The sequence below is a fragment of the Chionomys nivalis genome, chromosome 3, assembly GCF_950005125.1.
Source record: "Chionomys nivalis chromosome 3, mChiNiv1.1, whole genome shotgun sequence".
Classification (NCBI taxonomy): Eukaryota; Metazoa; Chordata; class Mammalia; order Rodentia; family Cricetidae; genus Chionomys; species Chionomys nivalis.
In genome coordinates this window covers 75,138,715-75,163,380 of record NC_080088.1, presented here as the reverse complement: position 1 = coordinate 75,163,380, position 24,666 = coordinate 75,138,715, and the positions used below count along the sequence as shown (strand labels likewise).

General features: G+C 57.3%; 2 protein-coding genes across 3 annotated transcripts; both read right to left on the bottom strand.

The window, feature by feature from the left end:
* Positions 1 to 13,998: 13,998 nt before the first annotated feature.
* Positions 13,999 to 15,156, bottom strand: Gp1bb (glycoprotein Ib platelet subunit beta). The gene has a single exon (XM_057763996.1). It carries the CDS (start codon positions 14,872 to 14,874, stop codon positions 14,242 to 14,244), a length of 633 nt encoding a protein of 210 aa, XP_057619979.1. The 5' UTR covers positions 14,875 to 15,156; the 3' UTR covers positions 13,999 to 14,241.
* A 144-nt stretch (positions 15,157 to 15,300) lies between these two features.
* On the bottom strand, positions 15,301 to 23,540 carry Septin5 (septin 5). 2 transcript variants are annotated; one of them, XM_057763995.1, is made up of 12 exons: positions 23,399 to 23,540; positions 23,239 to 23,249; positions 18,880 to 18,976; positions 18,701 to 18,787; positions 18,355 to 18,478; positions 18,132 to 18,266; positions 17,921 to 18,038; positions 17,737 to 17,838; positions 16,929 to 17,025; positions 16,709 to 16,844; positions 16,403 to 16,505; positions 15,301 to 16,283 (listed from the first exon to the last, which is right to left on the bottom strand). In XM_057763995.1, the coding sequence occupies exons 1-12, from the start codon at positions 23,439 to 23,441 to the stop codon at positions 16,227 to 16,229; spliced, it is 1,110 nt and encodes a 369-aa protein (XP_057619978.1). In that variant the 5' UTR covers positions 23,442 to 23,540; the 3' UTR covers positions 15,301 to 16,226. The 2 variants fall into 2 exon arrangements, with proteins under 2 accessions (XP_057619978.1, XP_057619977.1); XM_057763994.1 differs by lacking the exons at positions 23,239 to 23,249; positions 23,399 to 23,540 and adding an exon at positions 19,596 to 23,202.
* Between the last annotated feature and the right edge of the window lie 1,126 nt (positions 23,541 to 24,666).

Sequence of the window (24,666 nt, the reverse complement as noted above, 5' to 3'; positions counted from 1 at the left end):
TGAAGGGGACCAAGAGGGGCCGACCTGCTTCCTCTTCCTGGACCCCCAAGTTCCATTTTCTCTGTCTCTTCACCACTCCAACTGCAACTTCCTAAGCACGCTCTCTCTCTTCCAATGACGTCCTGCCCTTTGCTAAGAGTTACGTGGAAAAACCAAGGCCCAAGGGATGGAAAGTGTGGAGGAAGGAGGTGGCAAGGGGCAGCTGTAACTGCTGGAGCCACTCTGGCTGTGGGACACCTGGTTTCCAGTCTGGGGACTCTGCAGGTATAAGCCCCAGGTAGTCAGGGCGTGCCCAGGCACCACGAAGTTCTGGCCCGTGGAGAGTTCAAGAGCTTGTGCAATTGACTGAACCAAGGTCTGTGGACAGCGTCTGTCCCCAGGGTAGAAACAGGGCAGCAGAGGCCTATGTGTGTGCTGCCCCCACCTTCCTGCCAGCGACCCTTCCTTTAGACAGCTCAGAACAGCTAGACCTCAATGTCTACCCAGTGTTTACAACACCAACTTCAGAATGGGAGGAACCGAGACCCAGGGGCATCACATACAGCAGGACAGCAGAATAATGATGTTGACAGGCCTGTCCTATCCAAGGTGTGGGGGGGTGTCTCTTGGGGACACAGAGGTGAGAGATCCCCTTGGCACAGGAGGACTGTGTAGCAATGGTCAGGCCTGGCATGCTGTGCAAACTTTAAGAGCAGCAGATCCAGGAAGCCATAGTCCCAGGTCAGTTATGATGTCCAGCATCATCGGAGGCTGAGCTCAAGCTGGCCAGGATTCTCTGGGGTCTATCTACTCTACAGCAGCCATCCAGAGCTCAGTCCTGCCTGCAGGTTATGGGGTTGGGACAGAGAGTTAAGGGAAGCACACAGCTAGGGTGACTTAAGGCCCTGGAAAGGCTGTCCTCTTTCTGGGCCTCAGTTTCCCCATTTGTAAAATGCTGAAAATAGCCCAAGAAGGGTTGTGGGCTCATGACTTATGGGTAAGCGTGTGAGCCAGCTTTGTCAGTCAAGTACTTATGAGGAACCCAACCGTGTACTCTGAGGACCAAGGTCTGGAATAGTTAGGCCTACTAGGATAGTCTACCCTAGAAGAACTCACAGAGTAACCATCCTCTCTTGGTCTGTATCCACACTCCCAGATGGACTTGTGCTGGTCCAGCCTTGAAACATACTTTAAGATTAGACCCTCTCTGGCCTTGGTGGCGCTGATCCCAGCGCTCCAGAGGCAGAGGTAGGCAGAGCTCTGAGTTTCAGGCCAGCCTGGTCTATGTGGTGAGACCCTTTCTCAAACAGACTAAAGGTCAGACCCTTGTCTTTTGACTGCGCTGCCTGATCGTGCATTGTTCCCCACCAATGTGTGATGTTCTGCCCTTCAAGACTGGCTGGAAGGAAGGTGGACTCAGGGAGCCCCGAGACAGAGGCCTGGAGCCAAAGGAAGATTGCATGCTCCTCTCTCGCCCACGCCCCTGAGGCTGCCCTGTCTTCCTGTCACTATGGATCAGGCTGCAGCACACAGAGCACCACTTTCTTGCCCATAACCTGGACAGACATCACCAGTAGATCTCAAATCTCCTTCCTTCCTGGATGTAAAGCTTCACATTGCTTACTTCTGAGCTCCAGAGAGTTTCTGCCAATGACTCCAACCCAGACCCTGGACATGGAAGTCCCTATCCTGATGGTACCTAAGGGGGGGCAGTTGGTTGTACACCTGGTTCTGGGCCAGCCCTAGTGTGAGTTCCAGACTTCTGACAGTCTTACCTGGGCTTGGAGACCTGAGAGAGGGACCATCAGGTTGCAAGCCCCACCGGGTCTTCCTCTTCTGTGCTCAGGGAGCTCCTGTACTCCATGCTCCCTGCCGTCGGAAACTGCCACCCAGGGAACAGAGGGGCCACTGGGGTCTGCTCTTCTGTGCTGGCCCTGCCCCCATGAGGCTGAATGGATGCCTTGGCACAGCTCAGGGCCCCTAGAAACATTTGCTTTAAGTCTTAAAATATCAGGTTCCCACATGGCGGGACTTCCCTGGGGGCTGGCAGCAGGCAGGAGGGATTTGAGAGTAAGATTCCCCTTCTGGCCCCGCCCCATTGACCTCCACTGAAGCCAGGCAAATGTGGGTAAGCCAGCTCAGCTCCCATTCCCCTGCTGGGGGTGGGGTGGGGGAGCGGGCGGTAGGAAGGGGAGCCTCCCGTTTACCAGTTCATCCCAGCTTCTTCGATGCCCTCCATCTTCTTCACAATGTTTGGTCTGATGGAGGCCAGGTCCTGGCACCTCAATATCCCTCATAGTTGAAGTTTGATTCTACAGGACCCAAGAGCATCTTTAGGTAAAGATGATTTAGATGAGCACTGTGTGCCCTAAGCCTGTGTACAGCTTTCTCTCGGACAAGAGGCCTGATGAAGAGATGACACCAGGTTAATATAGAGCTCAATATTCTGAGGGAAAGATTCGTTGGCTCAGAGATCTGGAGGGTACTACCTGGCACCTGGTTCGTGGTATAGAAGGGAGGCTCTGGGTACAGATGAGGGCCAGGGAGACGATTGCAACCCTTCTTAAAACACAAGGTTGTGTAGGAACTCAGAGCAGGTGTTAGTTGAGAATGTGGCAGGGAACTCTTAGCGACTCAGGTGCTAAGAGCAAGAGTCTCCCCCAATATCTGGTTCTGCCTCTCAGCATGAAAGCAGTTTCCTCCTCTCCTGATGTCCCCAGGGACCATTGCCAGGAGGAAGGCACAGCCCCCACACATCCCCACTCCCTCTCAGACAGACCACCAGCCTTGGCCCTAGGGACTTAACTTCGATGCAGAGCGGGAATTGGAGCCAGGCTGCAACAGCTGGGTCCACTCCTGCATCCCCCGGGCTACCACTTTCATTCCCAGGCCCCCAGCCCATTCCCAGGCTGTACCCACCCCCAAACACACTGCTTGAGATATGGTCCCACAAGGCTTCTAGAGGACCACCAGTCGGCGGTGTTGCCTGCCCTTGGCTACCAGGATGCAGGGCCAGCTGTCTTTAGGCTGGCAGAGCTTTATCCTAGGTTCTCAGGACTGTGTTCACCAGGAAGGCTCTAAAGAGGAGCGAGCGAGCGAGCGAGAGAGGGAGGGAGGGAGGGAGGGAGGGAGGGAGGGAGAGAGAGAGAGAGAGAGAGAGAGAGAGAGAGAGAGAGAGAGAATATCACTTAAGGTGTACAAGCTCATTCTGGAAGCAGCTGCCTCGAGATTTGTGCATGTCCTGGTTCCAATATCTTCAAAAGTAAGGCATGATGTTACACACCTGAAATCTTAGCCCCAGCATGCCGGAGGCTGAGGCAGGAGGATCACAGATTCCAGGCCAGTCTGATCATGTATTGAGGCCCTGTGTAGAAAAACAGAACAAAATAAATGCTGAAGGTATAATTAGAGATAGAACAAACACAGGACTCTAGGTTTAAGGCCCCACATTCCCCCTAAAGGAACTAGTAAAAAAAGTATCTATGCTAAACACGAGATTTTGTTTTCATTATTCCACAAACAACTGCAACTGTCTATATCAGATGTCAGTGAACAGGACTTGGTTTAAGGGGTGAGTATCCTCAGGGCTCAGTATCCTTGGGTAGGCGGGACCCAAGGATGACTTGGATGCTGGATTCTGCAGGACAGCTGCATCCGACTTTGATAGCTGCTGCCTCTCAGTAGTACTGACAGGTCTCACTAGGAGCCGCTCTAAGGAGCTTTAGATGGCTTGATCCTGTCCTAACCTCACTGTCTGGCAATTGGGGACCTTCTGCCTAGCCAGAAGACTGTGCCGAGACACCGAGGGCCTGCAGGCTGCTGTTGCCCCATCCCTCAGAAGATTCCAGTCACATCAGCGTACTGGGCTGTCTGTCCCTCTCATGTCTACAGGCGCCATCTCTCTGACATTCACTGGACATCTTTAATAGCTGCCTAGGACCTGGTTAGCTGCTCAGTCTATTTGGTGTTTCTCACCACCTCCCCAGCTAGGACAAGCCTCCTTCTCACAAGCAGGGAAACTGAGGCCCAAAAACATTGTAAAGATGTGGCTGTGGCCAAGCCTTGAGGGATAGAGGGGGGAGGTATTCTGTGCATGCCAGCCATGGCTGCTCTGTGACCCAGAGACAACATGAGGATAGGGAAGGGGCTAGAGATGGACCCCAGAGACCCATACTACATCCACGCTGGGCCTTTCAGCTTTCTCAGTCCCAGGGACCCAGGTTCAGTGTCTTGGGGTGGGTGGGAAGAGGGTCAGAGCCTTGCAGAGGATTAGGAGATCGTTGGCACCCCTGCAACCTGAGCTGCCGCCAGCTCTGGGAATGGGCGTCTGTCTCTACGTAGCCTCCTGGATCCCGGAGAAAATCCTGGAGGCCGAGTTAATACCAAGACCAATTTTTATTTCAACAAAGTTAATTCTCAACAATGTGACACAGAGGCGGTGGGATTAACCTGCTGAGGGGAACGGGATCCTGACAGGACAGACACTGCCTTTCCCTTCCTTTTTCCCTCCAGCTGTCCCCAGCCAGAGCAGGAACAGGCGAAGCAACTGACCAATGTCCCAGAGCTCCTGTGGGTCCCCTCTCTGCCCCCAGATGGCCCTGAGGTTCTCTGATCACCCCACTTTCCCTATTCCTCACAAAGGCTGGTCCATCTCCACTCTGTGACCTAGGCAGGCAGGGCTCAAGACGGTCTCCTGAGGACTGGACGTCCCCATCCAAACCTGGAGGGGCCTGGCCGTGCCCACAGAGGCTACCTCCCCACCTCTTGGGGTGTAGCAGCCAGGCTTGAAGGAATCTGTAACAGTATTGTGGGCAGGATTCAGGGTCTAGGTGTCATGGGTGACACCTTGTGTCAAGAAATGGCCTCTCCTGACCTGTCTAGCCACCTGAAGACCCTAAAGAACAGAGGAAGGAAGACGCTGTGTATGAGGGGAGTGTGCCCTGCTGACCATGGCTGAGCACAGGCCTGACCGGCAAACTTTCCCTGCAGCAGGAAATAAATGATCTGGAGGCCATGGAGGCTAAAGGAAGGTCTGGGGCCCTGTCAGAAATTCCTGCTGACGATGACCACATGAGGGCTGCGTGGGGCCAGGTCCAGTCGGGCTGCTTACCTTCTTCTGTTCAGGTCCATCCTACCCTCTGTCATACCCGGCTACTCCGGCCTGGGAGAGTGCTTACCACAGCAGACAGGCCCTTGGCCTCTGTTATGCCTGTGCCATCTTATCGCCCTATAAACCCGAGTTGGTGCTCAGTATCAGCAGGGGCACTGGGTGGGCACATCTGAGGGAGACCCATAATGAGGGGACAGACAGACAGGGCTGAGGGACAGAGAAAGCAATGATTAGAGAATATTGAGGAGTTCTGAGTATGCCCACAATAGTCCCTGGTCTTGCTCTGCGGGTACCGCTTGAGATGAGTGGAGACCCAAGGGTACTCGCCGACAGACCAAAGTCAAACCAGATGGGCCAGGGGCCCCGCGGGGCAGGCGAGCCATTTGTCACCGTTATCTGCCCCGCCGCCAAAATCACAAACACATTTTTTAGTGAAGGACCGGCTGCCACTGGCCTGTGGGCCCTGATGCCGCCCAGCTGTGGCCACTCTGGGCCTGGAGCCCAAGAGAGGAGTGCCCAGTCCTGGGACTTGTATCCCCGGGCTGTGCTCTATTGCTTGGAGGGAGAGACAGAGGGGCCCTAGGTGGAGGTGAGGTGCTTTCTCAGAAGGCTGGTGGTCCAGGGTTGGGGGAGAGACCCAGAGACAAAGGCTGGGTTAGGGGTGGTGGTAGCTATCACCTGTCGCTAGGGTCCCCCTCCCCCAACTGTGGCCCTTGAGCCCCCCTCCCCCAACTGTGGCCCTTGCACAGACAGGCTGTACGTCCTACCAAGCCAACAGGACCCTAAGCTGCTTCAGCTGGCCTAGTCTCCGCTGGGCCAGGCTGTGCGGCATGGGCAGGGATGTGGGCCTCCGAGGACACCTCTGCTCAGGTCCACAGATAGGTAAAGGCAAGGCTCACTTTCCATCTGGTCATCTCCACCTCTGCTGGTATCCTGTGCAGCCTAGCACCCTGGACCCCTGGGCAGGCCCCTGGGGCAGGGGGTACCAGGAGAAATGGCCTGTGACGGGGTGGGGGGGGTGGGCGTCCCCAGGAAAGCAAACAGTGTCAGCCGCTAATGAGCGGGAACCAGGCCTGGGGCCCAGGGCCTGGGGAGGGGCCCCAGCCATCGCTCATCCTGACAGCAGGCGGTGCAGGGGGGGGGTGGGTGGAAGGGTTGAGTTAGGACTAGAGATGGGGAGCCTGAGAGCTGACAAAGGATCCCCCAGAGACCCAACCCTACTCACAGATGGATGGACATACAGGCGGACAGACAGGCAGAGAGGAGTCAGCCAGGCTCCTGCCCCCAGCTGGGGCCCCTCAGGACCTGGCTAGCTCTATCATCCCCCTGTCCATTCCTTAAACCCAGCAGTCACCCTACCCCCAGATCTAGCAAGACAAAGGGGGTGTCCAGACTCAGGAGCCCCACAATACATTTTGAAGAGCAAGAATACTGGTCTCTTGGCCCTCTACCCCATACCTGCATGGCCTTGAACGGGTGCTCCTCGGCCTCAGTCTACACAGATTTACAAGTCCGAGGCAGCCATGCAGCCCTCTCTGTGCTGACTGCACCAGCACCCTCCTCTCTGTGTGCAGTCCCAGCCACCTTCAACTCTCTCCCCCTCCCCCAGTCCTCACCCAATGCGGTTCCCAGCAGGCCCTGCAGCAGGCAGTGAGCTGATTCAAAGCCCAGGGAAGACAGTCTACCACACCTGCACCCCCATCTCCTGGGCGGGAAGACTGAGGAGAGCAGGAGGGTGACTCAGCCCTCCCCAGCAGATAAGGCTCCTGGCTGGTGGCCAGCTTCAACCTTGAGCAACACCCACGCAGAGCTGGCCTCTCACTGCCCAGCTCTTTACACCCCAAAATGTCTGTTGCTGAGGTAGGTCTGACCTTGAGTGGGTTTCAGAGCCTCTTCTGGCCCACCCCTGTAACACCACGAAAGCCCAGTGGCGTGGCCTGGAGGTGTGTCTGCCCTGGAGGTGTCCCAGCCTGGAGGTACAGCCATAAATTCACACCAGCAGCCGCTGGAGGGATAAATGTGTCATCAACTGCAGGATTTACGAGCACACCCCTGGCCCACAAGGCAGAGAAAACAAGAGTGTACATACACATGGTGTGTTAGGCAGGGACAGGCTGCTGCCTGGGGAGTATACTGTGGAGGTAGGGCCTGCTGGGTGCAGTGGAGATGGACGTGGATGACAGGACGAGGAAGGGGGTGCAGGGACACATAGCATGGTATGGAGGTCCGAATGCATCCATTCACATCCTGACGTAGAGAATGCTGTGCTTACATACACTTGGATGGTGGCCCAACCAGCATGTTTGGGGACACAGAGTCTTGCCATGCAGAACCTGCCTGGCTAACTGATGGCCTTGACCCACCCTTAGAGACGTGCTCTTTCTCTGGGAAGAAAAGACCCGGAAAAAGCTCACTGGAGGTTGTGTGCATGTTGATCTATCTGTTCAGGACCTCTGCCTACCAAGTCAGGCCCCATGGAGGGGGGTGGTAGGAGATGAGGGGACAAACTGTGTGAGAGACAAAGACAGAGGTAGACTATGTGAGTGTCAGGAGACTGGTATCAGGCAGACAAGGGCAGGTTGTGCCTCAGACCTGTTTGGGGATCTTCCTCCGTGGGGCTTGACTAGCCCTGGAGGTTGGGGAGGCCCGCAAGTCAGCCCTGTCAGCTGGCCACTGAGCAGAGGCAGACAATAGCAACAGGAGAGCAGGGGTCCTTTGTTCTAGCGCCCAGGACCACTGCATACCAGGACGTGGGGTAGCTCCAGGCTTCTGCACTGTTGGCTCCAACACATCTCTGTTTCTCGTCATCTGTTGCTACTGAAGCAAGTACAGTTTCCCAGCCCTTAGGTCTTGGGAAAGGCTACACAGACCCTCTAGAAGCACTCCAGGAGAACTCTCAGCAATGGAGTCTGGCCTAGACTTGGGCTGTGGCTCATTCTCCTTGTGGGTGTTGGTCAGCACTTCCCCTAGGAATCTCATGCTTCGGTCAGTCCTCCTGATTTTGCTCCAAGGAGCTTGGGAGTGGAGTCTTCTGGGGCCATTCTGGTGGAAGGGTTGATTGATGTCCAGGAGTAGGCACAGCACAATCATGGTGTCCCCTAATAAGGAGACAAGGGCCCCCGACTCTCAAGACTGGGAACCCTGGAACAGGTACCTGCCAAAGTTGGATTTGCTCAGTAGGAATTTCTGAGACCAGACACAGATGCTGGGATCCACAGTCCAGAGGTCCCTAACCAGGGATCCACAGAGTACAGGCCCACTAAACAGGGACTAAGAAGAGAACTCAGGGTCCCCCTAACATCTTGCTGCATATCACCCACAGGCGAAGTCCGTGGTGTTTTGTGTTCCCTCAGCCCCTACAGGGAGCTGGCCTGTGCTTTTCTAGCCCGGGCGCCCAATCTGCACTCCAGCAGGAAGGTGTCACAGCCTACAAGAGAAAGCACCTCTGTGAGTGTGCTGCTGCTTACAGTCAACAGCAGGCGAGCTGAGACAGGTGCGGTCAGTGCTCCGCCCCCAGTCCTGCTCAGACAGAAGCCTCTTCCCGGTGTCTGCGAGGACTGGCGGGAATTCTTCTAGAGCATCTTTAAATAAACAAAGCCCAGAGCAAAGCAAACCCATACAAATCACATCACAATAGATTCCAATGCTGACACCGGCTGAGCTCGCTTTTGGCCTGCCTGCAAGCACTTAAAGCAGAAGTCCCACACCCACCGCCAGGGACTGGTTGCCCCAGACAGCTCAAGGCAGAGGCCTTGGACAGCTCCACCAGCCAATGCTGCCTGGGGTTCTGCCTCTATCTCATGGCATCTCCTCAGCCCCCACTGTGACCTTCCATCAAGGGATGCCTCCTCCCCCCAAGTTTACCCACAGAATCCAGTCAGGAGAATCAGCTGCAATGGGGGAGTCATTTCTCAGAGGTTCTACTCACGTATTCTGGGGAGCCATTGGGCCAAGCCGGCATGGCACTTGGCCAAACCCTTCAAGTGTCCCTTTGTGATCCAGAAGAAGACAGGGCCACACCCTAAGTGGAGATAGGACAGGCTGGTTACTGTCAAAGGTGCCCTTGCACCTTCTCCTGCCACACATGGGTCTGCTAGACCTAGAGCTCCTGATCTGTTTGGCCTGAGTAAACACACAGCCAGATGACCCCCACCCCTGCCAGGGTTACTGCAGTGACAGCAATCCCAGAAGGGGCAGCTAGCCCCATGGGAGTTGGAGCATCCACCTTCATTGGGTTTAAGGCCAAAAGACCTGAGCCCTAGCTCCAACTTCCAGCATCTACCCTCACTGTCCCTCTCCTGAGATGCCTCTAGCGCCTGCTTTGAGGGTTTGCTCTGAGGGTCAAGGCCCAGGCCAGTCACAGCCATTCGGTGCCTTCGAACAATCCTAAGTGTTCCCAAGACCTTTTCTGAGACGGAGCCCCTGGGATACCCTCAACCCCATTCCAGAGACAAGTTACAGGGGAAATCTGGGGTTCTTGTGCACGAGTGGCCTTGACTCCATGTCTGGGTCCTGAAGGAAGCTCTGTGGGGGCTGTGGAAACAGGCAGAGGGGTTAGAGCCTGGCCTGGGCGCTCACCAGCCTCTCCTACTGCAACTGACTTCACACCTGCCTTGGTGTATGTTGAGGAGGGTGGCTTACACCTGGAGACCCTACTCATCTCCGAGTACTCTGTCCAGCCAGTCCTCAGGACTCTGGGTAGGGGAAGCGACAGGAAGACAGAGACTGGATGAAAGGAGGCATGAATGGCAGGCATTTCCTTGGACAAAGCAGACTTCTAGAGACGGCTTGACTGGGCAAGACCTGTTGATCTCACAGGTTCTGTGGGACCAGGGACAGGCGAGCCCCCAGGGGTCCTCCTAAGGAGGACACATCACTCCTCGTGACTTTTTCTGTCTTTGAGAGAAGAGGGCAGCAAGCATGAGCAGCCATTATAGACAGCACAGGCTGTGGAGGGCTCCAGGCTAGACTGTACTGGCCAGGAAAGTTTGGGGGCTGGGAGGTCTCACAAGAGCTGTTTAAGGAGGGAGAGACACAGCCAAGGCCAGGCCCAGTCACTAGGATCAGTGACCCCCGAAGACCCTCACTCTACTGGGGGCACTACTCCAAGTGCCCCCTACTGATTTATGGTCCTCCCGGGGGAACTGAAGATTGCAGCAGAGGCCTGGCTCACCACCTCCAGTTGGGGTCAGTAGGGTGGGGACGACTCTCAGCTGGTTTCCAGATGGGGTTTATGGAAAGGGTACCTGGGGAGCTCAGACACCCCAGCAAGAACTGACTGGTGTCAGACAGCCTATGGCTCTATCCTGTCTCCTGTCTCTGTTCCAGGCCATGTCTCTGTGATACGCAACTCCTGCAGCCCTTCTTAACCACCAGTTAGCCCTGGGTGGGTGGGAGTGGGAGCTGGTGATTTATCACTAGCCGCCTGTCTTCCATCGGAAACGCTGGGGGTGGGCGCAGACACTGCTGTGAGCTATGGGCCACCCACCCCAATGTTGTTGCTCTGTCTGGGCAGCGGGTGCGGGCCTCCCCCCCTCTACGTGGCCTAGTCTGGGGACCCCCACACCTTTCCCAGGGCCTCCTCTTTGTGGTGGCCTCAAGCAGGCCAGAAAAGCTCCGAGGTTTCGTCAGGCTATGGAAGACTTGTGGAGAACCCCAATGCTACCCGAGCCACCAGATGACTTAGAGATGACTGACTGAGCCTCTTTTTCTAAATGGTTGAGCTTCCCCTCATCATCCAGGGTAGAAACGGTAGAAACTGCCGGAGTCCTGCCCCCCTGTCATCAGCCCCGCTCCCTCGCAACATACACTGCGGGGGGCCAATGATGTTTACGGAGCAAACATGGGTGGGGGGCGCACCTGGACTGGTCCACGTCCTTCCCGCCAGGCGGAAGAAGTCCTTATCTTTGCGGTTGACCGGCTGTCAGTGCGCCAAAGGATAGGAGGAAGGGGGCCCGCACTCATCTTCTCTGCGTCTGTCAGCGGCCTCGCAGCGCCCTCCTCTCCATCCCCCAGGGAATGACCTGCCAAACCCTCTCAGTGCAGTTTCGGCAGCCTGGACGGTCCCCTGCTCTCTAGGCGAACTTCCTGGGCATCCTTAAGAGTTCACCTAGGCCTGTACGCTGCGTGCTGAGCTCTGCGTCTTTTGCGGTTCGCTAGCGCCCTCTGGTGTCAGTCTGGGTCATGGTGCTTGAGGGGAAGATAGGGCTGGAAAATAGGCAGTTAAATAAATAGGGGCAACAGGCCCAACCTCCCGCTGCACGCGTCTATTTCACAGTGAGAAAGATGCTCTCTGCGGGAGGTCACCGCGCCTCCTCTGCCTAGGTTGGTGGCCTTGAGTGGCCTTACTGGGACTCCATCTACTCAGTTCCTTGGTCAGTCGTTGACTGGCTGGCAGCACAGTGACTTGACCTCTCTAAATGCACCTCTATGCTCCGTGTTAGACTAGCTGAGGCTGGAAATCCCTCAGTTTGAATGAAGTCTTGGGTAAGCACGGAGGTCACAGGAGAGAGGGCAGATCCACTCTGGTGAGCAAAGGTGTGATGGGTGCAGCTAGTGGGACAGGGGCACAACGACTGGGCCTTGCTCTAAAACTCAAGTCTTGGGAGACCAAGGGATGGGTGGGCAGTGTGGTGTAGTCACCCCTGACCTCCTGAGCTCCAAAGGAAGGGCCCAGAATCAGCCAGCTGGGGTCTGTATGTGTGTAGCAGTACTATATAGGCCTTTGAGAGGGACCTGTGACTTATGTTCACCTGGAAAAAGTCCCAGACCACAGAGGGGACCGGCTGGTGACTGGGGAGGAGACTGCAGGGCAGGTGTGTTGTCTCTGAAGTGGATGACAATGCTGGAGGCTGGGCTGAAGAGGAGGTGTGTGCATTCAGGAGCACTGAGCTGGGACCATCCACTTCCCCACACTTGTTGGAGGCTGAGACCCCAGGCTAAGCACGTGGAGGGTCAGCTTAAGGTCAGGAGTTAGAATTGGAGAAATTTCCAGGCCAAAAGGAGGGCCAGCCATTGAGGCCAGGCTGGCGTCTTGACACCTGCAGGTTGAGACCACAGAGGGTCCATCAAGAGGGGTCTCCTGAAGAAATGATAGGTACAGTTGCCCCATTAACCATGCAGCAAGAGGTCCATCTTTCTGTCTGAACACACTGTGTTTCTTCACTAGCAAAGCCCTTGCTTTTGTGGCGACTGTCCTTCAGGATTTCAAAACCCATCCTCTCAGCAAGACCCTGGTCCTGGAGTCTTCAAGCCCTGTGAGCAGTGCGCACTGAGCCTGGGCTCCTTCCTAGGGCTCCTGCTAGGACTCATCCTATTGTCCAGGGTTGTGGTCTTCTTAGCGTGGAGACATTTTGGGGTCTTTGGTCACTTTCTCCTAGGCACCAAAACTGCCCCCTAAGGGTTCTAAGTGAGAAGGAGAGAGGGACCCCAGGAAGCTTGTCTCAGTTCTGCCCTATCTCAGCCACAGGGAAGGATGGAAGCAGGAGAGGATTCTTAAAGACCTGCCTTGCTCCTCTGAAAAACAGAAGGAACGCCCCTTCCCCACACTGCATTCAACTGACTTTAAGGTGTTATCTGTGTGCCTCAACCAGGGGTTCTGAGGGTGACAGGCCACCCCTGGGGAGGGTGAACAAAGAGGACACTGTCCCCTGATGCGGTGATAAGGCCGGATAGACAGCACATAGCTCGCTGCAGCCCACAATGGGCCGGATGCCCTGCACCTGCCCACAAAGGAAGGGACGGCTTATGCCTCACTGTGACTGGCAGCCTCTAGATAGAATCAGCCTACTGGAGGGTCATCTGTCTTGTCCCACAAAGGCCAGGACAAAGGCCATGTCAGCTACAGCCTCCCCGACCTGGTCAGTGGCGGTCAGAGGAGGCTCGGTGCTTTCCTGTGCCCAGACCCAAGGCTCTTCATGAAGATCATCAGGAACAAAAGCTTCCGTTATTTATAGAGGCAACCAGGTGGGACCCCTGAGCCTGGTACCTCCAGGGAGGAAGGTTCCATTCTGCTCCTTTGGGCACCCAGACAGAAACCAGACCACCTGGTTTTACCGCTCCAGAGTGGGAGGCAGACAGGGGAAACCGGGAAATGGAGAGCTCCCTGTTGTCCGGAGCAGAGCAGTGGAGGAGGAGACTTGTGAGCTGTGAAGGGATGCCAAGGAAACCCTGGGCCAGGCTAGGATAGCATATGTTAAGGAAGGTCTAGGCAGGAGGCAGGCAGGTGTGCTGCAGCTGGCCAGCAGCTGGGCAGTCATGGAGGAAGGCAGAGACTGGGGTAACCTGTGCTGTGAGGGAGGGCTGAGGCTGCTGCGGCTTGGTGGGCGGGGATGGGAACACTTGGAGGGTCCAGGGGTATGGGAGGAGGCCTGGCTCACTCCAGGCTGTTTCAGAGACTGGTTGAACTCATATCTACAGGCCCTTACATCATGTCTCTGTAACCTGGCCTTGCCTACCCTTCCAGAGCCAACTCCCCACTGAGATGGCCCATAGAGTTCCAGTGGATCACAAACCACAGTCACCTGTCTTCGAGTCATCCCAACCTCCCTCTGTCTCTGGATGCTCTGATAGCTGTCCACACAGTGGGGTCACTGGCCAGGCACACCTCAACTTCCCAGCTGTCCTTGAAAGTTCTCATGGCCCTGGCTTCCCACAAGAGCCGCTCCTCTAAGCTGCCCGCCTGTACTGTTTCAAGCTTCCTCAGTGCCAGAGGGACCTCTCTGTCCACAGCATCGTCACTGCCAATGACCTCGAAGACAGCTGGGTAGAGGGAATTTTAACCGCCAGCTTCTGTTTGCCCTATGCCAGTTTGGCAGTGCATGAAAAACGTCCCCTTGAACAACCTCCTCCCCCAAGCCCTTTCTGGAATTTGGCAAGGTCAGGTGGTACAGAACCGCCAGATGGAGAGGAGAAAGGTTTATTCAGTGCAGAGTCTGGCAGGGGGAGACCTCCCTAGGCTCTGAAGGCTCAGGGATGTTTCACTCCAGTAGTGCTGGCAGCAGTTTGGCCCCACGTGGATTCAGGCCTGCCGAGTTTGGGTCTGGAAGATTGGGCAAGGGCAGAGGCCGAGGCAAATCCAGGTGAAGGAGAGGGTTCTCCAGCAGGGACCTGTAAAGTTTGCAGGTCGTTTGTTGCTCTGCGTCTGTCCTTTCTTAGGATGTCTGCTCGTCCACCAGCGGGTCTGTGAGCGATAACTCGCGGAAGGCGCGGGCGCGCTCACGCGCACGCAACCTCCGCAGGCGACCCAGTAGGAGCACCAGCAGCAGTGCGTGTAGCAGCCCGAGGACCAGCAGCGCGAGCTGTGCCACCAGAGACCCCCAGCAGAGCAGGCCGGGCGCGCACGCTGCCCGCAGCTCGTCCTCTGCCACGTAGGGCAGCAAGCGGCCGCGCAGCGCTGGAGGCGCGACACAGCGCAGGTCGCGGTAGGGCGCGCGTTCGGGGCGGCCAGCCAGCCAGGCGCGCAGCGGCAGTAAGCGGCAGTCGCAGCGCCAGGGGTTGGCGCCCAGGTGCACTACACGTAGCGCAGGGAGCGCATCCAGAAGCCCAGGCGGCAGTGCGGTCAAGTTGTTGCTGGTCAGCACCAGTTCGGTGGTGTCGGGAGGGAAGGCAGCGGGCAGCGAGGCCCAGGTCAGTCCGCGGCGCCCACAGTCCACGAGCGTCCCTGCACAGCTGCACGGCTCTGGGCAGCCTGCGACTGGGAGGCTGGGCCGCGCTAGCAGCAGAAGCAGCAGGCTCAGCGCTCGGCGCGGCCCTAAAAGAGAAGCGCTGGGATGAGCCGCGAGCATCACCGGGACCGCCAGCGTTGTTCCCTCCAGCTCTTAAGGCCAGCATCCCGCGAATCCGCAGGCGCCTCCACCCCGGCCACCCTACACGCTGGCTAATGTTTCCCTCCAAATCTGACCCAAACCTTTGCCTGTTGCTGCCCAAACCAGAACACCTGACGTGGCTCTCTGTCCAGGAAGCTGCAGACCCAACCCCAGAACTCACAGGAGCCCATGGCGAAAGGACAGCAGCCCAGTTCGTTCTGGAGTGGCGATGGTCCGAGACTGCAACAGACCACAATTCTGCCACCAGGCCAGAAATAACTCTGAGCCGGCGCGCAAGGGCGTTGTGGCAACAGATAGGGTACTATCGCCAGGGCCCCGCAGGCAGACCGGGCTTCCGCCCCCGCCCGCTCCCTGGGGCTCATGGAACACTCGGACACTCGCTGCGACGTTCACCAACTTTGTTCTCCTGTCCCCAGGACAGGACGCGGCATTCACAACTAAACAAAACGGAGAATGGGGTGTGTGGGGAGGGGTCATGCGGGTGGACAGATGGAGGAGGCCAAGGGCTGGAATCCCAGCACAACAGAGCTGCTGGGAGGAGGAGAACTCGACCTATAGGTAGATGAAAGTAGTCTAGGCATAGGGTACACCCCGTTCCAACCGCCGCTGGAGTCCTTCAGGTCGACCCAGGAAGGGGCCTGAGCGGTCTAGCGCAACACATCCCCCTCCTTCCTCCTAGACGCTTCTAGGTCTGGGGTCTTCCTAAAGGCCTCAGCCTCCAAACCCGTGTGCTCTGGTCCTGAACAGAGCGTGGTTAAAGAGTGAGGGAGGGCCGAGCCTACTTCCGCACACAGTAGGATATTAGCATATGCTTTGTAGCCCACTGGAACCCGCAGAGAGGGCCTCCCAATTCCATTCTGCGGTATTATCTTGCGTAACAGGCCCAAGACCCTGCATCCACGACCCTCCTCTACCCTGGTTTATAGGCCACTGGGGCAGTGATCTTTTAGGAAGAGAGATCTTGGAGATTATACACAACTTGTTCCCTTTAGACGAGCGGGAGGTGCGCACGGGGGCGGGGGCGGCAGGATGTTGTGGAGGGGCTGTGGTTCAGACCACTCAGAAGCAGATACCAACGACCGGGAAGGGTGGATGCTGAGAATAAATTAGGGTCATCTGAGGGCTGTGGCTCCGTGACTCCAGGTCTGAACAGTTTGGTCAAAGCCATTTTGGGTTAGGGCTAGGTCCAGGCTGTCTGAGATCCAGATGAACCCAGGGTAGAATCCAGGACAGTCTGGGATCCAGGGATAGGAGGAGCCAGCCCGGAAACCGGCCATCTAGCCTTGGCGATGTGGGTCTGGGGCTGGGTGTCACTGGTCTTGCATTTGCTGCTTCATCTTCTGCAACATCTCCTGCATGCGCCTTAGCTGGTAGGTGGGGACGACCCAAGTCAGAGTGAGAAAAGACCAGAGAGGTCTAGCCCCGCCCTCTGCTTCTCCTTCCTACCCTCTTACTCGCAATCATGGCTCCCTCTACATCTGCCTACCTCTTCGTCCTTCATCCTGATGAGCTTCTCTGTCTCTGCGTCCGGGGTGGGCAGTGGGAGGATAGGGATGGGGCTCTCCATCCGGCTGTCCTGTGTGAGTTTGCTGTGAAACGAGAGGGCTGAGCTGTTGGGAGGTTCAGGTTAGGAGGATAGGAGAGGCCTGGCCGGTTCCTGCCAATATCAAGACCAGCGCTGGGCTGATTTAGGGATTGGGACAAAGTTCTGGTGTATGTTGGGCAGGGCGGCCTTCTGTAGCGCCAGGGCCTGGGCCAGGGTGAGAAGGTCAGCTCCACTAGGGTGGCCCACCTGGTCATCTGCTGGATGCAGTGGGCACGATAGTTCTCGTAGTGCACGTCACATGTCACATCCTTCAGGTCATGCATATGAGTTCGGATTAGCATGTTCCGAAGCTTCACAAAATCGCAGTGCGCCTGATTCTCCACTGTGGGGCAGGAGCGGACAATGGGTAGGCCTCAGCCTAGGGGAACCTCCTTCTCCGCACCCAGTGCCCCCTGCCTCAACTCACCTTCGACGATCCCCCAGGGGTACAGTCGTCCCCGGACCCGCTGCCCCTTCGCCTCCACCACAGTGTTGCTGCCGATAACAGCGAAGGGCGCACTTTCCTGGGGAAGGGGAGCAAGGACCCAGCCCAGCCCGGAATTGTAAGAAAGCTAGCTCAGAGGCTGAGGGGGAGTGGCCATCCCGGCACGGCCTCCATCTCCCTACCAACCCGCATAGTTCCTCTTCTGGGGCCTCTACTACCCTCTAGAGCCACAAACTCTGCATAGCTCAAAGCCTTGGGGCTTCCGCCAGGCTGTGCATTTCTCTGGCTCCGGATGCTTCCCGGAGTTCCCTCCATTTTTCAGGTCAGAGCAAAGACCATGCTTACTGGTGGATGGCCCTGCGTGTACGCTCCTGGCCCAGTGGCCCCTAGTTTCCGGCTTAGCTTTCAGTCATTACCTTCCTAGCCTCTGAGGTATTCAAAGCAACTGCCCTCCGGAGCTCAGAATCTTGGAAACTAGGGCTCTATACAGCTCTGAGCCACTGTGCTGATTCTTGGAAAGCAGGCCAGAATGGCACCAATAAGTGTATAGTAAGCACCCAGGGGAGGTCCAAGTGATCCACCACAAACTAGACAGGGGTGCAAGGGACCCTTCTCCTGTATATGTACAGCCCTTGTGGCAGGGGGCGTAGTCCCTCTTCTCTGTGAACAAACGATTCCTGCCTTGATCATGCTGGACCTGGGTGCCTAACCCTTTCCCACGGTCTGTGTGGCCTCCAGTGCTTTGCCCCAGTAACCTCCTTTGCCCTCACCCCTTCTGCTATGTGCTCACCTTCAGTTCCCGGTCCTGTTGCTTGAAGTCTTCATCTTCATCTGAGTCGCATTCTGGAAACTGGTACACATGGATCCCAAACTTGTCAATCTCCTCCCGTATCTGCAGTAATTGGGCAAGAGTCATTAGACTCCAGCTCCCCTGGAGTTTTTGGCCAGGCCCCCCTTAGCTATAGAAGACTCACCCTATCCTTCAGCTTCCGGATCTCACTGGGAACCAGGCAGTCGGCTTTGGCAATGAGTGGAACGATGTTCACCTTTTCATGCAAAGCCTTCATGAAACCCACATCCACTGGCCTCAATCTGCAGAGACAGGGTGGAGACAGGCATTGTTGGAAGGCCGTGATGCAGGGCAGGGACACCCACCCTGAGCTGGGTCTCTGGACTGCCACACACCCGTGTCCAAACGGGGAGATAAAGTACAGGCAGCAGTGCACCCGGTTGTCTTGGATGTTCTTTCGGTTGAGGCCACTCTCATCGCGGAAATACTGCTCAAACTGCTGGTCCACATAGTCGGTGATGGGCTTCCAACTAGAGGTGGAGGAAGAGTGAAGCCAGTTCCAGCCAGTTCCCAGAGCTGCTAGGCAGTGGCGGTTGGGGCAGAGAACCTGTTCCTCACCACTCCGAGTTGTTCACCGCATCCCCAAAGCCGGGTGTGTCCACAATGGTGAGCTTCAACTTGACTCCCTTCTCCTCAATGTCAACGGTGTGTTTCAGGATCTCGACTGTCTGGTTGATCCGTTCTGCAGAGGAGGGAAAGGCCCTATATGCAGGCCATCTCCCCTTCACTCTGGGCAGCAAGGAGCCTTATCCTTCCCCACCCTGGTGCCTTGGCCTCTGTTCTGGACCACTCCTCCTCATCCCCAAATAGGGACCCATGCCTCAAGCAGAGTGATAGGGTGCCCTCTGGGGTTTCTCAGGGCAGGGGTGAGTGGATGGGTGAGGACTGTACCGAGGCTACTCACCCTCAGCACTCAGCAGCTTCCGGTCCTTGTACAGGTCAGTCAGAAAGAGGCTGTGGACAAGAGTAGACTTCCCCAGGCCGGACTCACCTGGCCATAAGGGACAGCGAAAGAGTCAACTTAGATCTGGACTGGGCTGACCCATGGCCTCAGAGGCTCCACCCAGAAGTTTGACCACTCACCAGCCACCATGAGGGTGAAGTCGAAGCCCTTCTTCACTGACTTCCGGTGCACCTGGTTGGGCAGTGTGGCAAAGCCAACGTACTGCTTGTCGATGTCCTGAGGGCAGGGGTGGGGTTGGGGCAGGTCAGGGGCACGTCCTAGATCTTTGGTAGCAGCCCAAGGCCCTGTCTCTTATGTGGCTCAGATGAGCAAATAGCACAGCCCCTAGCAAGGGCCATTTCATCAGCAAAAATAGGGTAAGGGCTGTAAAGCAAAGGCCGGAAGGAGGAAGGTAGGTGAGGGGGTGGCAGGAAAAGGCACCCCCACCTCAGCCTCAGCAGAGACCCGAGACTAGGGTGGGGAAGAGGGAATGTCAGCCCCACAGGGGTGTCCCCCCAGGTGGATGGTGGGAGTCAGTACTGAGACTCCTCAGACACATTCAAGGAGCTCCAGAGAAGGAAGCAGCCAGACCTTATCCCCAGAGTATCCAGGGTGGGTGGTTTGTCTGGCCCAGATCCAAGTTTGGGGGTGGTGGTTCCTACAGCAGCATCCGAGCAGGGGCTATTTATAGACTGCAGTTCCGAGCCTCCCCCGCCGCAGGGTCTGCGGTGCCTGCACCCATCTCTAGTGGACATCTGCCCTGGGAGCCCCTGCCACCTTCTCTGGTAGCCGGAGGATCCTGGCCAAGCAAGCGTGCACACATGACCCACATTCCACCCTATCTCCACACACACACCTTGAGCCGCCTCTGGGCCTGGGTGCGCGGCGACAGCAGCTGCTCCACCAGGCGGTCCTGGGGTGCTGCCAGTGAGTCCATCGTGGCGACCCTGCGGGCCCTGCCGGCCTTGTTCCGACCCTACACCGGGGTCAGGCCAGTCGGGGCCAGCGATCTCGAGAGATTCGCGCTGGGTAAATTTGCTCTTAAGCCCTCTTCTGACTCAGGTTTTGAAGACACGAGAACTGAGACCGGAAGAGGGAGCGTCGCCTACCTGGTAGGCCGCTGACCTCAGAAGTCGTGCGAGCCATTCCCCTGTCTCAGCGCAAGGGAAGCGAGCTGTGGCTCAGCAGTAGCTCGCGCACTGGAGCCGTAGGCGGGGCTTAGCGGGCTCCCGGCAGCGGTGGTGGGGACCGCCCCGCCCGCCGTCGCCGGGAAACGGTCGCTTGGAAATTGGGCCGCAGGCGGAGCCTCGAGAAAACGGCTGCGGAGGGCAGGGCCCAGCAGAGGCGCGCGGGCGGGGGCGCCGCGTGGACCCGGAGCGCAGCCGTGGCACCCGAGGTCGGGTCCAGACCGTCGGCAGGCGAGAGGCGAGTTGTCTGCGGTCGCGGACCTGCCTCCCGAACACCGCGCGGCTGCCGCCCACCAGAGGGCGCTGCAGAACGCTCCGGACCCACGCGCAACCGCGCGGGAACCAGCCCCGGCCAACACCTTGCTCCCTCGCACTTCACCCGAAACCCCCCCGAACCGTGCCATGGAGACCAAACAACCCACGGACACGCCCATCCCCACTACCTGGGGGCTCACTCTTTCCTAACATCCGCATGTGTGTGTGTGTGTGCCTGTGATTGGGGGAATTCTTTTCCCGCGTGGCATCTTCATGTGCGCTGAGGACAGAGTTCACCTTTTCCATACTAAGTCCTGCCAGCACCTGTCCCAGATCTGCCTCTCCCCTCTGCTTAGCATAGGTTAATAGTGGGGGAGGCCAGTCAGAGTAGCCTTTAAAGTGCTCGCCTTTAATCCCAGCACTCAGGAGGCAGATACAGGCGGATCTCTGTGAGTTTGAGGCCAGCCTGGTCTACGTAGTGAGTTCCAGTACCGCTAGAGCTATACATTGAGACTCTCTATCTCAAACAAACAAACAAACAAACAAATAAAAAACAAAACGGTGCGAGGGGATGCAGTGGTCAGAGTTTAGATAGCCCTCTTCCTTCCTAGCTTGGAAACCTTGGTCAGGCCACAGCTAGGCAAAACCTCTGGCCACAACATGCCATTACTTTAGGAATCACGTGTCCCTGGAATCACAGGGTGCTGATGAACTGGAAGCCATCTTCTGTGAGCCACCGACCTTTCCTCTCTCCTCATTTCAACCCCACCAGAATCAGAGCACACCAGCCCCAGGAGGCAAGAAACTAGATAAGTCACTGTTCCCACTCGCCGAAGGGCAGGGAGACCTCCCTCCCTTTCTCCCTTTCTCGTGCAGGTCCCACCCCTTGTCTAGGAAAGCTCTGCCCTTTGGCTTCTTGGAGGGGCCTCCACCCTGGGTCTGCTATGGGGCCCGAGGACAGCTGGCACCTGGGGAGGAGGGTGGGCCCACAACTGGAACAGGAGAGCCATTCATCCCAGGGCTGAGAAGCGGCCTTCTAAGTTCTGGCTCCCAGAGAGTGGCTACTGGCTCCTGCCTGACCTGCAGGAAGCCTCCAGGCTGAATCCACCCACCTTCCCTGCTCCGACTGCTGTGGACACAGCTCTCAGCCTGGCCTCCACCCAGACAGGTGGTATCTCCAATCTAGAGCATCTCTGGAAGATCATACAGACAGCCGTGGCCTGGGCCACACCCTCATGCTGAACAGAGCTAGTTAGTCTTAAACTGCCCCTCGACTTGTCTACTGGGAAGGTACATTCTCTGGGGAAGTCCAGGTCAAACAGCAAGGGTCTTACTCCCCATCCACAGCCCGAGTATGGCCGAATCAAGCTGTCATATCCTGCATGTTTCCGGGAGAAGCCCTAAGGAAGGGGGTGCTCTGCACAGCCCTTTTTCTATTCCCCCGAGACTCAAGACATACTCCTCAGGGATATGATGCCATATGCCACAGCTGTGCCCACCTCTTCGTGAGGATGAGACACTTGATGTTTTTCCGTCCTAGAATTCTAAGTAGGCATAGCAGACAGAGTCTTCATCACTGTCCAAGAAGGGGTGTGGAGGCAAAGGGCAGACAGACAACCCCCTTCCACACAGACTGCAGCTCTGACCCCCTTCCCCTCGTAGAGTAAGAAAGAAGCCTGGTTAAGCCCTGTCTCTGTACACCACAGAAACACGGAAGATACTGTGTGCTGCTTCCCCCAGGCCCAAGCACCCCAACTCTGGCACTCTTCTGGGGGCTTTGTCCATCTGCTTTGACTCAGTGCTCTCTCCCTTTGGCTCTGGGACTAGGGGATGGTGTGAGGCTGGCTCTAACTGAAGGGCTCATAATTCAGCCGGAAGGGAGGGGGGTCTCCATCCGGGCAGCAATGGACAGCGAACACTGCTGATGCTAAGGAGCAGGTACCCAAGACGTGAAGGACTTTCCAGAAGCCTCCATCCCTGCCTCCCTAGTTTCTAGCCCCTTCCTTCTCCCTTACACAATAGTCAGGCGGCGTGTGTCCCTAGCAGGCTTTGTCTGGCCTGCTGGGATGAGGATGGGGAGGCAGTTCTCTAGGAAGGCTCCTGGGGGAGCCCCTCCCAGTGAGCCTCATCAGTCTTGGGCGGGGCATGTCCCTGCCAGGAGACTCCAGCTGACCCCATCTGCCAGCTGCCTTTGCTTTGCCCACTGCACTCTGGTCTAGTACTCTGGGGTCCACCCGGTATCAATGCTAGAGGCTGACCCTCCATCTACAGTGAGGCTTGCCAAGGTCTTCTGGTGTCAGGGCTGGGCTCCCCCCTTTTTTTCTTTCTTCCTTCAAACAGGGCCTAGCTCAAGCCACGGAGGACAGCCACTTGCACACCACTCTGGTTTCACAACCCTCAGCTCCTTTGGGTTTCCACAGGGTACCCAGATCAGCTTCTCAGTAGTCGGACACTCTCATAGGGATGGGCATCGGGCTAGTCCTTTGGAAGGCCACAAGCCTAGCTGTACTCAGGGCTGGAGGACCAGTGCTGGCACTGGGATGACTCAGATAAGGAGCCTTGGAAGTTCCAGGTCTTGGAAGAGGCCCTGCCAAGGACTAGTGAGCATGAATTTATGTGCGGGAGAGAGAAGCACAAAGATGCATGGGCATGAAGTGCGATAAGCAGAGGCCCCATGGTGCGGCTCAGGGAACTGGAGGACCCCTCCCTCCGTTCCTGGCCTGTCATAACTACAGCCTCACCCTGGACCCCCAGCACGTGGCCTTCGGTCAGGTTAGGAAGGAGAGTCTGGCTCTGGACCAGAAGAGAGAGGCCCTCGACCCTGAGAAGATGCCTAGGCCCCTGTTATGCATGTCAAGGAACCAGGCGCGATGCCCACTCTTCCCCTACGCAGCCCCAGGAGCGGCGGCGCTGCCCCCACAGATAATCGATTATCGCCACTGGGCTGGGTGACGGCCGGCGGGGGCGGGGTCACGCCTGGGCGCCACCGGCATCGGTGCCACAATGGGTGACAGCCGGTCGGGTCTCACCACCAGCCGAGAGGCGCGGCGCCGGTACCTGTTTGTCCTCTGCATGGTCCGGGGTCGTGGTCCGGGGCGGGGCGGGTCCGGGCGGGTCCGGGCCGGCGGGCAGGGGAGAGACGGAGACAGACGGTGAGAGGCGGGCGGGCGGCGGGGACAAAGGCGCGCGCGGGCACGCGGACAGGCGCCGGGCTCACCTGGGGTCGCCAGCTTGCTCTTGTACCGCAGTCCTGTGCTCATGGTGGCCGCCGGCGGGGGACGTGTGGCGGCGGGCGCGCGGGCGGGGCGCGGCGACCAGCGGTGGAGGCCGAGGCCGGCTGCGGGGTGACCCGCCCCTCCGCGCCGCCACCACCCGCCCCGCCCGCGCGCCCGCCAGCCAATCGGCGCCCGCCGCGCCCACGCGCGACCCGGAGCGGCCGGTGGGGGCGGGGACTGAGGCGTCCCGCTGTGGTGCCCCCAGGCCTTTGGTTCTCCTAGCCGGAGCATCAGGGCTATTCCCACGGCCTAGTCCGCAACGCCCCCCCCCCCACTCCCCTTCCTGTCATCTAGTCCAGGCCTGGACTCTCTGAGCTCCCTTGGCTATCGCTGGTACCCATTCCGTCCTGGGCTTCTGACCTTCCATCACTGTGGCCATTCTATAAAGCCTGTCCCAGGACCGTGATTGTCAGCTTCAAATAGCTGATACATGAATTCAGGGGATATAGGTACCCCTCTTCACCCCATTGAGATGCACTTGGGAGGGGCAGGACTGGGAGCCCTGCTTCTGGTACTAATTGTTGGGCAGAAGTCCAGGAGCTCTCCTCCTACAGTCATGCTGGGCGTCCTATACTGGAAGCGCACACACTTGGGCAAGATACACAGCACATGGCAGGGTGTGGTTATGCGGCCTCTTTTCCTGGACTGTAAAATGGGAGTGCTAGAGGTGTGGGGCCGGACTGGTATAATCTGAAACCCACCTTACCTCTCTTTTCTAGCTCAGGACCCTGGTGTTCTGCAGACTCACAGGTTGCAATGTGAGCTACCACCCTGGCAGGGGTTGAAGGGGGTGGGGGCACTATGAAGTTAGATTCAGCGTCAGAGTCCGAGGATGCTGTGGCCCCGTGTCTGCAGTTGATAGGACTAAGTGACCCGCGGTGTGAATGCCTCTTACCTTCTGTGTTACTGCCACCTCCCCAGGTGCCTTTAGCCTACAAGGCACCAGAGAGTAGTGACCAGTGTAGGGTCTTTCCGTTGTTCCAACCTGTCATCAACAGCCTTGGGACCAGATTGGGTGACACACTGCGGTGCTTCTTTGGAACCTAGCGGACACCCATAGTCAAGCACTAGTCACTCTTAGTGAGACACTGGACTAGTAACTCCAAGAAGGGTGCATGTCTTTTAAGTTTGGCCTCACCATTGAATTTTTCATAGAGTTTAAGGAATGTGGAACTCCGATAAAAGAATATAGGCAATTTGAGGCGGTGGC